Source organism: Enhydra lutris, unplaced genomic scaffold, assembly GCF_002288905.1.
Source record: "Enhydra lutris kenyoni isolate GAN:26980312 unplaced genomic scaffold, ASM228890v2 scaffoldscaffold33, whole genome shotgun sequence".
NCBI lineage: Eukaryota > Metazoa > Chordata > Mammalia > Carnivora > Mustelidae > Enhydra > Enhydra lutris.
The window spans coordinates 10,760,971-10,775,785 of NW_019154117.1; the positions used below are offsets into that span (position 1 = coordinate 10,760,971).

The 14,815-nt window shown below is 52.2% G+C and overlaps 1 protein-coding gene across 1 annotated transcript in view; it reads right to left on the minus strand.

Annotated features, from left to right (window-relative positions):
* LOC111153632 (amyloid beta precursor protein binding family A member 1) overlaps positions 1-14,575 on the minus strand; it is a 59,861-nt gene extending 45,286 nt beyond the window's left edge. Inside the window, exon 1 of the mRNA XM_022512776.1 lies at positions 13,376-14,575. Within this exon, the coding sequence (XP_022368484.1) occupies positions 13,376-14,575 (1,200 nt within the window). The remainder of the gene's footprint in view (positions 1-13,375) is intronic.
* Positions 14,576-14,815: the final 240 nt, after the last annotated feature.

The following is a 14,815-nucleotide window of genomic DNA, read 5'->3' on the forward strand; positions in this document are numbered from 1 at the left end:
GAAAATAAACTCGGTTCCGAGGTGCAACCAGAAACTTTCACACGCTCTAAACTCTGCTGCGTTTATAGAACCTGTGAAAAAGCATCCAGCTCATGTGCAAAGAAGGGGTGGAGGCTGGGAAAAGGGGGTTGTCTCCCAGCCTGCGTCAGAACGCACCTGGGCCTGGGCTGCGAGTTTAGGGAACACGGTGGCCACACAGGGCCGGCGCCCCTGGGGGTCAGGACCCTGGGAGTGGACCCTCGCCACTCTTTGGGGTTGCTGAGTGCCTCCAGAGTCCTTGCATTGTGCTCTGAGTAATGGGGAGATGGCAGGCGAGCCATACAAACACAAACAAGAAATCTGTCCCCAGAGCCATCGTGGTTTGACCCAAACCAACACGAGATCCCAAACTGGGCTCAGGGGCTGGAACATAACCATGGGCACTTGGCAAAGGAGAGGAAGGTCGGCCTGCCCCTCCTATCGTCTGGGTCAGTGTGATGCACTTCCTGTAGCTGTGGGTCCCCATTCAAGGGAGCCCCCTGCAAAATGGTGAGCAGGGGAGCAGACGGTCCAGCCGGCTCTCCAATACTTTCTTCTTCCCGTTAACTATTTAGAAGATAGAAAATCTCTGCGTGTTGAGTCTCAAGTCCAGACTGAACTCTCCCTACCTTCGGACTCTCCCCAACTTATGGGAGAAGCCATTTTTCCCATTGTCACTCTTTTTTAAAAAAAAATTTAAATTCACATATAATGTATTATTAGCCCCAGGGGTCCCAGTGTCACTCTTAAAAATGGCTTTGGCTTGGAGTCATCAACCCCGAGATTGGGGCAGCCCTCAGAATCTTCCTGCTGCTGTGGAACGCTTAGAATACGATCGGTTATTAACTAGAGAACCACACATGAGACTTAACATCAGACAAACCACGGAGACATCCGCTAGGCCTTCTGGAAAGTTACAGAAGGCGTGTATACCTAGATTCCTGTTGGCACAACAGAATTCAGAATTCTTCCCTTCCCTTCCATGTTCAATCAGCACCGGAGCCCTGCTTAATTATTCACCATGGCCTTCTCCATTCCTCATCAATAATGGATGACACCGGCCACGGAGACCAGCCACAGCACAGCGGGGGCTGAGATGGGCTCACAAAGCATCGGATCCACACTCCACCCCTGAGGGAGAAGTCTGGGCACCCGATGACAGCCGGTGTCCGGGGCCGTTCTCTCCCGCGTGGGTCTCTTAGCCCAGCGAGACCTTTCAGTTCTGTGCCTCTCAGCCTCCCCTGTGTCACGGCCTATAGAAAAGTGATAGAAGTGTACGACACACTGGGTCAGCTGGAGAGGACCTGGAGCCCCACATGAGGCTGCTGGGCAGGAAGGCAACATACCCAATGGCCCCGGGTCACCCCCAACCCAAAGTCCACGGGGAGCATCAGGACCCTGGATGAAAGTTCTGCCCTGACGTATGAAGGAGTCTTTGTAACGAGCTCTTCTGACCCTGGCAGACCCTTGGGACCACAGTGACAGTCCTCTGCTTGTGAAGAACCCATGTGGGCACGCGCGTTCCTTCAGGACAATCCGTCCCGCACACCCAGGCCCCTTCACACCACGTCGGCTTCACACTCTGCCGGTCCCTTCAGGGTCGCTCGATCTGCCTATTCTCTGCCTATTCTCAGCCAGACAACAAAACTGAGATGGCCGAGGAGGTGGGAAGGGCTGACAAGGTCAGCTGGGGGCCGACCAGCCAGCAACTGCTGTGTCTTCAGGCTTGAAGCTCATCAGCCCTCCGCTGGCCCAGGACGGACCCACAACGTGGTGGGCAGGCTTCTCCGAGAGACCCTGGAGCCCTACCTCCTGGTGTTCAGACCCTGTGTAATGCCCTCCCTGGGCAGGGAGCACTGGCTAGGGCCTTAGTCCAAGCAATAAAATGCAGCAAAGGCAACAGGCTGTCCCTCTGTGACTGTGTTACAAAAGACTGTGACAAACACCTTGCCGTCAGCCTCAAAGGCCTTCTGACCTTGCCCGCTTCATCAAGCAAGCAGCCCCGTAGCAGAGCACCCACGGGGCAGAGACCCAAGACGCTTCTGGCCAGAGGTCAGCTGGGAACAGGGCTGTCGGTCCCCCAGCCCATGAGGACCTGAAGCCTGCCAACAAGCAAATGACCTTGGGAACAGCTCTCTCCCCAGTACAGGCTGGAGGTTACCACAGGCCACTGACGGTTGACCGCAGCGTCTGAGAGACCCCACGGCCAAGGCCCAGCCAGGCCATGCCAGCGTCCTGACCACAGACACTGGAGATCATCACTGTGGCTCATTTTCTGCTACTGCTTTGGGGCAGTTTGTCAGTCAGCAGTGGACAGCTGAGACACTCTACGGGCCTTCAGAGGAAAGGCCTGGGAGTGGAGGCGGCTTGGAGGCCCGGCTGAGGGCTCACCAGAAGACGAGCCCCGAGTAGATACTACACTCCGCACGGGCAGGGTCTGTCTGTTCCAGGCAGAGCGCGTGTTTCAGTTGCTGCTATGCCCCTGGCATCTTGTTCAGTGCCTGACCCATAGGAGGAACTTAAAAATATTTACTGAACGAGCAGATGAGAAATCATGAGTCAGAGTTTCAGTCCGTGACCGGGGCCAGTGCCCGCAGCTCATTCTAGTTTGCTAACAAAATGCAGAATAGCGTCGGTTTGCGGCCAGGCCCGATTTCTTATTCAGACGCTGTCCTGTACGTAGCTGGTGCTTAATGAAACCCGAAATTGTGAGCAAGGGAATGGCTGTAACAACTCAACCCAATCATTGTGTGGCCCGTTGCGTGGAAGATGGTTGGAACACATTTATTCCTTTGACATCACCCGCTGAAAGTTTCCTCTTGCTCTCTGAGGCCTGCTTGGGGAACCATGCTGGGGCCCCTTTTTGCTCTCATGGCAGCAGATCCTATGTTCGAAGGTTATATTTTTGGATGAGTCTCTGGGATGTGGACCTGGAAGGTCTGCCGGCCCCCCTTTTTTTGAACACATAAAAGAACAAAGTTGGCTTTGATGGCCAACACTGGGATGAATCCTTTCCACGGCAGGCCAGGAGGATGCTCTTAGATAAGGAGGCTTCAAGTCTAGTCCTTTCCAGGCCACATATGGGGACAGAATTGAGCGAACTCTTCAGCACAATGTTCCCCCATCCCTCCCCATCCTCACTCCCTTCCCTGCACACCAAGACGACACTGCTTCCAGCCAGGGATTTATCTGCTTGGGGGGGACCAGGCCCCCACAGAACGTATGTTCATCCTAATGTCTGTCCACCTGACTTCAGATCCCATGTCAACTCCATCCCTTGCTATCCAGATCCGGAAAAATTAGGGCTGGCCAGAGCTCCCCGAGGAGGTGAGGACCGGCAGAAGGAAACCTCTCAGTTCCAAATACATCTTACGAGGAACCTTCAGGAAAACAGACTCCTTCAGTAGCGGACCAGTTCTTTCGCTCGTCCTTGTTAAGCCTGACAGGACAACCACAAGGTCAGCAGGATAAGAAGCTGCTAACAAGTCTTAATGAATTAGCATGTGCACTTGGCCTTGGTCAATAGTTTCTTAGCAACAGTTAAAAAAAAGAAAAATCCATGAAGGCGGATGCTGATTTCAAGGCAAGGGGGTTGGGGGGAGAGGGAGAGAGAGGACAGGGAGGATGTGAGGCCAGAGCGCCTCTCCACACTCACTATGGCATCTTTCTGAGAATTAAAGAAAAAAAAAACAGGCACAAAAGTGCACATGATCAGGACTGCTGTTAACGTCGAAATTCCACATCCCAGGATTTGGGCATTATTTCCTTCTTGGCAGAAGAGTGGCTGGTTTCTGACTAGGAAGTGTTAGTGCTCAACTGTCTTCCTGCCTCAAAATGCTTTCTCTGATCCATCTCTGGAATGGGGCTTGCCAGTAAAAGGCAAATGTTATCCAAAGGGGGTGGCGGATGTTGCCATTATTGTTAAGCAGCCGTCCGGTGAGCTAGAGAAACAAGGGGGACAGCACTGCACTGTGGGGGGACGCAGAGACCTCGTGTTGCCAGGAGGGCTCTCATAGCACTGAGTGTGGCGGGAAAGCAAAGGGGTGGGCCAGCCCAGACAAGGTGAAGGAGAAGGGCTGCTACGGCCGGCTTCCTCCAGCTCACAGTCTGCCAAAGGCCAGTCCTAAATGCTTAGTGAGCTCTGACCTATGAAGGCAACAAAGGCACCACACTTGTGATCTCACTTCACATTTCTGCAGAGGACTCCAGGTCTGCGAAACCACGTTCTCTTGAGGTCACTCTGGGGAATCAATTGAGCTCACTGTGCTGATGTGGAGGAAAGCAAATGACCAATTCAAGGTCACTGCAGCAGGTCAAAGATTTACACATAATAAACACTTCCTGGGGATTCTGCATGTGTGTGACATGCTCCAATACCAGAGGGTACGACACGGTGCCTTCAGTGGCTAATGGTGAGTAAGAGAGGCCAACAGGCCGACGCCAGCAAGAGAAGGGGGAAATAAGACAGTAAAGAATTCCATGTTAAAATGTCCTCTGCACTCTAACTGCCTGGTTACCAGTTTCGACCGGGCCTCCTAAGTACTGATGCCAAGACCCAACCTCCAGAGATTCTCATCAGAATCTTGGGACTCATCTGTGTAGAGAGTGGTGCCTCGGTTCTACTGAACAGGACCGTGATCTGGACAGAAGTAAGAGCCCGTGTGGCAAGGGGTGTGGCATGGGGACAAGTTTGGGTAAAGAGAAGTAGATCTGGAATTTGTAAATGCAAGGCCAGCAGGTACGGTGAGCTCAGGTGATGGGGATGGGAATCCTTACTCGTCAAAGGAGTCATCTGGTCTCAGTCCAGCGGGGTCTGTCTGGTCGGGCCTGGAATTTACACTAAGAAATTACCTTCTGGGGGGGAATCTCTCTGTCTTTGCCCAAGATGAAGAGAATTAGACATCTAGGCTGGTTCGCCCCCTAAAGCTCTGTGACATTTGTCAATGACTGTGAAAGGCAGGCTGAGGCTCCTGGGTCACATGACCCAGACATATTCACCTATTTTGTCTGGGAAACTGAGGCCCAAATGTCCAGCCCAGCTCTGAGTCTCTCTGGATCCATTTCTAGCTTGTTTGGTTTTTGGTGTCCCACTGGCAGGGCCTGATCAGCTCAAGTTGTCAACGAGGCATGCCCAGCAGGGAGCCGAGTGCCTGTTTTTCTGACATCCTCTCGATGGCTATGATCAAGACAGCGGCCAGTGAAAATTGTGTTCCATGGAAAGTGGACCAAGAGACTGCATTCCGTATTAAGAACATGTAGCCAGTTACCCTTGTAATGGGAGCAGGTCTCATTTCGAAGACGATCACGTCTATAGATAAATCACATTTCATAATTCCCCATGACTCCATGAGCCCGGGGTTTAATTGGGTTACAGCAGAATTCAATTATCTACGATGTATCTGTTCCTCTCCTGCACCTTTCCATCCTCCCCTCTGCAGCCCCAACCCGCTTATCAGAAAATATCGAGAGTGCTCGGCTGGGGGAGCTGACAATTTTTCTAGAGACTCCTGGGAAGTTTCCTGAGCCTCAATTTATTAAGTGATCATGTCGGACACACGGACCGCAGCCCTGTGTGCTGCATTTCTATCTGGGAAGTGATAACCAATTTCCCTCTGGCTAAGTCATTCTTTTCCTTCCTCGGTGCTTTTCCCTATTTTCGCGGCAGCTTCACATATGCACTGACGAGTAAGACAATCCATTAAGAAGTTGAGAAAGATTCCTCCTGGGAGTGCTGTCAGGTGAAGAGAAAAAGATTGGAGCCTGGGGGTTAAGAGATAAAAAAATCAATCCTCCCATCACTTACTTTCTTTCCACAGAGCACAAGGTCCAATCAGAGACCTTGCCTTCTGCTGTGCGGATCATTGGACAAGTTTGCCTCAGTGATTCCAACACAGCTCTGGTCGGAGGTCAGAGGGAGACACCCCCTCAGCCCTGTAAACAAGGCCTCCCTGGGTCAACTCTAAAAGGGAGTTAAATAATCAAAGATAATGCTTCAAATCCAGGGGGAGAGAGCGAAAGCACACACTCTTCTATCTCTTTTTTCCCCCCCACAATTGAAATGAATTATTTGCTCTCCAAAAGGGATTTCAAGGTCAACGCAATGTTGACCTTGTAATAATAAGGTGTAATAATAATTATACTTTCCCAAAAAATTACCCTGATCAGATCCGGACCCTCCCCGGTCATGGAAAAATGACTCCCCTTTTTGTTACTGACAACTAAGTACGAGTACTTACAGCAACACTCCCCATCGGCCGGGAAAGGACAAGTTGCTGCTGACCCTACGTTTCAGGATGGGCCATGGGACGTACTCCGGGAAAGGAAGGCACCTTGAACACATTACATTTTTAAGATAGAAACCATTACCCGTGGGGTGCCTGGGTGGCTTGGTCGGTTAAACATCCAACTCTTAATTTCAGCTCAGGTCATGATCTTGGGGTCCTGAGTTCAAGCCCCGCGTCCAGGTCTGTGCTCAGTGCCCAGCGTCCACTCAGGATTCTCTCCCTCCCTCACCTCCTGCTCCTGCCCTGCTCCAATAAATAAGTTAATAAAATCTTAAAAAAAAAAACCCAAAAAACCCAAACCCATTAACATCGCTAAGCATACAAACCCGAGGAGTCAGCCCGGCCAGCGAGCATCCTTCCCACTGCGGGTTAGTACGCCTGCTGCCCTCCTTCCCATACACTTTCGGTGGCTTCCAGACCCTAAGCCCAGTGCCAAGATGGGATCCAGAGATCCGGAGCTCTTCAGGTTTTTCATCGTTGGGTGCAAATCCACGTACCAATTAGAGTTCTTCAACCTTAAATCAGACAGCCTCCGCCTTGACCTACTTTTTCCTTCTTTACTCTTCTGTGTGTGACGTAAGGCAAACGGAAGTGTGCAAGCTTCACACACACACAAGCACAGCACAGAGGTACAATGAGAACCTCACAACCCGCATCTTTCCACGCAGCCCGGTCATTTTCTATAAATCGTGCACATAATACCCAGAGGTGTTAGCTTCTCTTTCTTAAAGAAAACAGACAGTAAGAATGAGTGGATGATCTCTGAGCGATACCAATCTTTTCTGTTTTTAAGTTAAGGCAAAGAAACACATGAATATAGTCGGAAAAGTCAAGCTTTTGGCAACAACTCAAGTTTGTTCCCCTCCACCTCCTCCTCCCTCCATGGTCTCATGGCCAAGTCTTCTAGAGTCCCTTCTGGTATTTACTTCCACATTCATAAGCCGTGTGTTCCTGCGGCCTCACCTTGGCTTTTCAAGTGTAGCCATTATTTCTTAGCGTCTCTAAAAGACCAGGGTTCAGGGGTGCCTGGGTGGCACACTTGGTGAAGCGGCCGACTCTTGGTTTTGGCTCAGGTCGTGACCTCAGGGCCGTGACATCAAGCCCTGCGTGAGGCTCCTTGTGAGCTTAGCTTGGGGCCGGCTTGAGATTATCTCTCCCTCTTCCCCTCCCCTTTGCACACTTCCTCTCTCTATAAATTTTTTTTAAATTCTAAAAAAAAAATAAGTAAATAAAGACTAGGATTTACCTCTTTTATATTATCCCTTTCTTTATCCTTTCAATACCGTACTTTTTGGTTCATCGGTGTTCAGGTGTTTGCATTCTGAGGACGGCGCATACGTTCCTCCCTGGTGAGACACAGGCCTCGTATGACCGTATTTCCTGCCCGGGGAATAATTGTTTGAATGAGGCAAATTACTGTAGTTTCTCTATTTGCTTAGTTTTCTGTGTACTGATCAATAATTCATGCCGAATTCTGCCAAAACAATCGAAGATTCCTCTCGGTACAATATATGAGGAAATCTCTCACTTCCACCCTGTCTGGCAACCGTCCAGACTCTGGTCCACACTGGACTGGCGGATGCCCTGTCCCTCCACGCCGCTGTCACCTGGGATCTCCTTCCCCACCACTCTCGGGGTGTCTCTGTCTCTCTCCTGTGGGGGATCCCCCATTTCCTGGAGGAAATCTTCTTTCCCGATTTATGCTCCCATTTTGGGGGAGTAATCCTCTAGCAGCTCCCTGAGAAAAGGTACACGGGAAGAAAGTTCCTGGAGCCCCGTGTATCCGAAAACATCTTTATTCCACCTTTGCCCTCAACCGGAAACCAGACATCCCAGTGTCCAGTGCTGTTTTGGAGAAGACCGACACCGCCGGGATTCCTGATCATGTGTGACCTGTTCCTACCTCTCGGCAAGCCTGCAGGCTCCTCTCTTCCTCCTGCCTGTTCTGAAATTTCTGGGGGCCTTTTTTACTTCATGGTTCCAGGCACCCAGGGGAATTTTGCACCAGGTAATTCTCCTGTCTTTTGGTGCTAGGAAACAGTCTTTCATAATTTTTCATTTTATCTGCATTCCTACTTCCTTTTCATCCTTTTGCCTTCGTTGTTCTCCTTTCTTAAAGATTCCCTCAGCTCATTTCCTTCCTGCTGAAAGATTAAAAACACTTTAAAGTTGTGCTGTCACATTTTCTAGTTAAAAAATTGGCGGGGGGGGGGATGTGTGGCCAATTTGATGGCTCCCTTGTCTTCTCCTTTCTGAGGATACGAAGTGTTTTACTGCTTCCTCCCGCTCGGAGCACTGCCTTTGTTTTCTCAAGTTCCTCTTCCTGTTGTTCTGTGTCTTTGCTGTTCACGTTATGGATTTTCTTCAGATGTTTAGGGATCCTTGGGGGTCCATTCATATGAACAGTGGGTCCCCAAAAAACCCAGTGGAAGCTTCACAGGAGGCAGGAACCTTCGCCGTGGAGTGATCAGGTGGGTGCCCCAGGTTGGGTTTGGAAGCCCCCAGACGTGAGCATCTGTATGTATCTGCTCTTGGGTCTGTCTCCTCAGAGAGGAATCCTCCAACCTCCCACATGGAGTCCGGGGGAAGGGAGCGGGTTTCCTAAGCCTGACAGCTAAGAATTCTACAGCGTTCTTGGAGCCTCACTGGCGTGTAGGACCCTGTTCCATAAGGTGTCTCACTCCCATTTTCAGCTGTGGCTAGTGTCCCCTCCCTTACAGTCAATCTCCTCCTACCTTCTGTGGGGCTGAGGGGAAGGGGTAATCCAGGGCCCGGGCTGGTAAAGGAATCCAGTGTCTCTGGTGACAGACTTTCAAATAACCTTCTGTTTTTTTGTAACCAGACTCCCTCCGTCTGAGGTATGTGGTATCTCAGATTCCTGAGCCTTTCTCCGGGAATCCATGGCACACCTCCCCACAGACACGTGGCACACCAACAGAAACCTCATCAGTGTTATTAGTCAGAATCGATCAGGCCAGACTGTGGTAAGAACCACTCCAAATCCCCACGGCTGAAAGCAACAGAAGCGATCCCTCTCTCATGCTTCATGTCCCATCAGAGAGCCCTGCTCATCAAGGTCCCTTGGGACCTGTGCGGATAGAGGCTTGGCGGTCTCATGACGCCGCCATCTTAACGGGGTTTTCAGGGGGAGAAGCCTGCTCTGAGGTGTCCCCGCCCAGCAGCAGCATCACACGTTGTCACTCCCATTTCAGGGGCCATGCCTAGCTTCCAGGGGATGGGGGAGAGCAATCCCGTCCTCCCCATGCTTGAAGGAAGAGGCCAACTGGACATGCTGGGAAGCACCCCTCTCTGCGACAGCCAGTCCCCACACTGGTGTTCCAAAACTGTGCTGTTCTCTTCAGCCACTCTCTCCTGCTGTCTCTCAGTGCTTGTGGCTTCACACGCTTTTATTATTTTATTGTCATTTTAGGGTAGCTTTAAGAGAGCAGAGACAAATACCATTTCAAGGTGCACAGCACAGTGCTCCAAAGAGCCAAAACCCTCCCACAGCCACCGTGCGCTTGCTCCTGCCTCCCTCTCGGATCCCACCAGGCCCCTGTTCTCCACTCAGAAAGGATCTTTGTTGCCTAAAGAAAGGCTTGTAGGCTATGAAACTTTCCAGAACTAGTCATTCCTTAACGGTATTTTTCCAGGAGGGGGTTGGGAGGTAGTTTTCAGATACGTTCGGAATAGAGAAATCTTGAGGAGCAAAGCGTTTGCAGGTTGTTACCGTTTTCAAAAACCAGTCATTTTCTATCTGTGCTGAGCCTCTAGCATATGCCCAAGTCCTGGCTAACGAGCAGTCCTACCTTCACATTCGCCCAGAAACAAATGCCAGTTTTCTCCCAGGGAAGAGCAAAACGCTGGAGTTCTGAGGAAATGAAGAGGGGCATTAAAAGCAGGTGTAGCAATCACCAGTTATCACTGGCTAGTGGTAATGCAGGTGTTTTTTTTATCTCCTTCTATGGGCTCACTGTAGCTTCTCACTGTGCCATTTTTCTTGTTGTTCTTGTGTGGGTTTTCTTTTTTCTTTTTTTTTTTGAGAGGGAGAGAGAAAACTTGAGTGGGGCAGGGAGGGGCGGAGGGATAGGATCTTAAGCAGACCCCATGCTAAGCTTGGACCCTGATGTGGGGCTCGAACTCACGACCCTGAGATTGGCACCCAAGCTGAAATTGAGTTGGATGCTTAACCAACTGGGCCACCATGTGACCACACCATTTGAAGATGCATTCCAAGGCTACTCCTCTAGGTCTGCTGACCATGACCAAGGAAGGTCAGTCTGCTTGCTAAACACAGACCTGTGCTAATAAAAGATGTAGTCAAGTCTCAAATCCAAACTGTCCTGATGATATATTTTTTACCATGTGTATTGGTGGCTCTTATCTTTTATATGTTTAAGACTCACAGGGAGAATCCACAAAACAAACTAAAACAAAGCAAACAAACAAAAACAGATCCTGGGCCCCACCTTGGGCATTCTAATTTGGAAAGGAGAGGTAGTCATCTGTATTTTCAACAAGAACCCTCCAGGCAAACTTCAGACCACCCATCAGCCGCGCTTTTTCATTTTCTACACCATCACACACAGAAAGAGCATTCGAGTAAATATTTTTTGATGCGGAGATGGAAATCAGCAGAAGGTACAGATGCCTATTTTCCCCTCACGATACCATCCAAGAGGTAGCAAATGAAGGTCTTTACTATTGAACACGGCAGGACAGATGAAATATAACTCACAAATTCAAACAGCTTCCAAAGGACGGGTGGGATAGTTTAAAGCACAGGTTTTGGGTTTTGCTTTGTAGTAACCCTTCATAACCGAGGGAGCCCTACCCAGCCATCTCTCAGCATCAAGCTGAACTTCCGCCAGCAGGAATTCCTAAAGCATCACCCGATGTCCTGTCCTCAATTCTACCTTTCAAGTGAAACATCGCACAAGAGGTTTAAGTTGGTCCCCTCGTTCAAATGAATCAAAGCACCCCCCAGCCCTAAGACAAGTTGTGCCGGGGGCTTGTCGCGAGGCTTCAGGAACAGGGTGAAGTCAGTTATGTCAACGAGCTGAAGCACGGAAGAAAGTTGGGGGAGAAAGGCAGCATCTGGACTTAAGGCTCCTGCAACTTTTTCTCTAATGGCTTTCCAGGTTTCTAACAGGCTGTGGAAACTGGCCTCTTGCCAGCTCCTTACTTTTGAAAATCTGCTCCATTTCCAGTACATTTGCAAAATGCTGCAGTATTTCCCCCTTGCCAGGAGGAACCTGGAGGCAGCTGGAGGTCAGGAAGGAGTGGACACGTGAGCACACCTGTCTTTACCTGTTCGTATATGAATCCCGGACACCAGAGGAAAGACACAGAGTGTCACTGCCCTCCCTGTTCCAGTGCTGCCTCCTTGCTGGGGAGGACACAGAGCCTTTCTCCACTGGTTTTCCACCTCTCCTTAAGGGAGCCAGAGATTTAATTAGCTACTGGCAAATGTTGACTGTTACGTAAAGTGGAGTGAATGATACCTCCGACCTGCATGGCCCTTCACGGGTAAGCAGGATGAACAAAGAACTTCCCATAATGGCTTCTCCCTCCAAAAGACATACTGAGACACAACCTGGTGCATTCACAGAAAGCAGAATTAAATGAAATCGAACAGACCCTCCTAACCCTTCTTTTAGTCCAAGCTCCCATTTTAAATGAAAGTGCTTAAAAATTATTCAGGAGAATGGAGAAGTGAGGATGCAGAAGGAGAATCCTGAGTGCCAGGTAGTGGGGGCGAAGGGGAGTCTTCTTGATTTATTCTGAATGGACGGTGACACCCCAGCTTGCCATGTTATCACATTTCTCTAGGTATTCCAAAAACGGAAAATCAACGGTTGGCAGAGGCAGCTTTAGCTCTCTGTACCTTTTCCTGAGGAAGCACAACGCAGTTGTAAACCCCACGTGGGTATTTTGGGGAGAAATGTGCCGCGGGCCCACCAGACGTGAACACTGAGCGCTTACTGAAAGCCACAGTGAGACCCAGGGTGGGTAAAAACCTCAGCACCCCTGGCAGGGAAAAGCTCAGGAGGATTTCCTTGATATCCTCCAAGGATACCACATGGAGGCTCCAGTCCGTCAAAGGGCTGCTTTAAGGCAGTGGTTCCCAAACTGTGGTCCTGTAACCAGCAGCATCAGCACCACCTGGGAACCTGTTAGCAGACAGTGTCGAACTTCACCTGAGCCCTGGGATTCCATTAACCCGTGAAGGTTAAAGAAACCCCCCCCCCCACCCTTCTGTGTTCTGGCAGTGGCTTCCTGCCAAGACCGTCCCCTCCCCATAGGACTTGCGGAAGACTCACAGGTGTCGTCTTGTTTGCTCATGACAAATCCAGACACAGACCCTCCAAATTCACCTTTGCCTGACGATGATTAACCGAACTGCCCAGGAGTCAGAACAAAGTGTCTGCTAACCATCTTCACCTGAACTTTTCTCCTTCCTCCAGGTCCTTGAACTTTTAGCCAGCCTACACCCCCTCCTCGACCCGCCTCTGGAGAACGCGCTGGCCTCAGGTTAAAACATACCTTCTTCTGCAAGGCATTCCAGCCATCACTTCCCAACACCTCCCTCTTTCTAGTCCTGTTTACTCCTCCCTAGAAAAGAGACCTTTTTTGTCCAGCCTCAGACTCTATAATCAGAGGTTCTCCTATAGCCATAGGGCCCAACCCCTGTTACAAGAGTACCTTTCCCCCCTTTGCAAAAAGTTCCCGAGGAAGTCTCTCCATGCACAATTCTGACTTGGTTTTTCTTTGACATTATAAATGACCAATTCTCAGGCCCCACCCCAGACCTTCTAAGTAAGAAACCGCTCTGGGCACAGTTTGAGATGCAGTGATTTACGGCCATCCCTCTAAGGGGCTGATAAATGCATTCCACCCCTGAACTCCATCCCACCCGTGTTCCACTCAGGAGCTCGTAAGCGCAAGCTGTCTCCGAGGCTCGCGGTGGACACGTTTTTAGCGTCCCCACAGACCACTGATCTCGTGGAGTCATTTCGCAGTGGCAAGCAAGGCCACGCGTGGAGCTGCAGCCCGAACCCGCGCCTACTTACATCTCCATCCACCGGCCTCTGGTCGTCACAGTCCCTCGTGGGGCTAATGTCCTGGCGCATGACCCAGATGGGCTCTTTGGGCTCGTCGGGGGTGTAAGGCGAACGGATGGTCCTGGTTTTCACCTCCTCGATGGCCTCTTTGATGTCCTTGATGGCCAGCGAGATGGCGTCCCTTTTCTCCTTGCTGTACCGCTGCCCCGCCTCGCCTGGCGCGGGGCCCGCCGCCCGCTGCTGCCCCCCTGGCGCCTGCTGCCCGGGGCTGTCGGGGCGGCCCCCGCCCGGGGTGGGGGCGCGCTCCAGGTCCTGCTCTGCCTCGGGCATGTCCTCGGCCGCCTTGTCGAGGCTCTGCGAGCTCATGCTCTGCTTGACCTCGGCCACGATCTGGTCGATGTCCTCCTGCTCATAGCTGTCCATGCGCGGATAGGGCGCGAACTCCGCCTCCTTCTCTGGGCTGTCGGACTCGCCGTCCGAGCGCTCGTCGTAGTGGTGCAGCCGCGCGCCCAGGGCTTCCTGGCGGTACGCGGCGGCCTCGTCGCGCTCCTGCTCGTACAGCCGCAGCCCGTCGCGCGCCTCCAGCTCGGGCGCGTCCCCGATCTCCTCGTACACGTGCTCCTGAAGGCCCCCGTAGTCGGCGTACGGCTCGGCGTACGGCTCGTCCTCGCCGCGGTGGAACAGCCGGTGCGTGTACACGTAGCCCGAGTACGCGGCGTTCATCGCCTCCTCGTGCTCCAGCGAGTGGAAGTGCAGGTGGTTGGGCAGCGCGCGGCGGTGTGTGGCCTCGGCGTGCTCGGCCTCCGCCTGCTCCGTGTACTCCTCGGCCTCGGGCCGGTACTGCACGGCGTAGGCGCTCTCGTCTTCGGGGTCCTGCGCGCGCTCCGCGTCGTAGCCATCGCGGGCCGCGGCGATCACGTCGCCCTCGGCCGTGTCCGTGTGGTTGTGGAAGCCGCTCTCCGTGCTGGCCGAGCGCGCCAGGCTCTCCCCGCGCTCCTCCTCCTCCGGCTGCCCCGGCTGTGAGCGGAGGTCCTCGACGGCGCGTCCGCGCCCGGGGCGCCCCGCATAGCGCTGCTGCGGCGGGGGCGGCGGCTGCTGCTCCTCCTCCACTTCGGGGTGCTCCAGGTCAGCCTCCACCGACTCGTTCACCTCCCCGCCTGCCGCCTCGTCGGTCACCTCCGCCTCGGCGGAGCCCTCCAAGTGGTTCATGGTGGGCGTCGGGCCGGCTGGGAGCGAGGCTGGGCCGGCTCAGTGCGCTCTCATTTTGCTCCACCCGTCTGGGAAGACAAGAAGGGGAGGGGCTGTTAATGGCCTTCAGACGGTCGTTCTCGCGGAGCACCCAGAGAACCCATAGAAAACAGCTGCTATCCATCCCTCCTGAATCCGGGTCACTTAAAACAGGATTGCGGATTTAAACGCAATCTGACGGCGCGTCGTGCATTTTCTTCG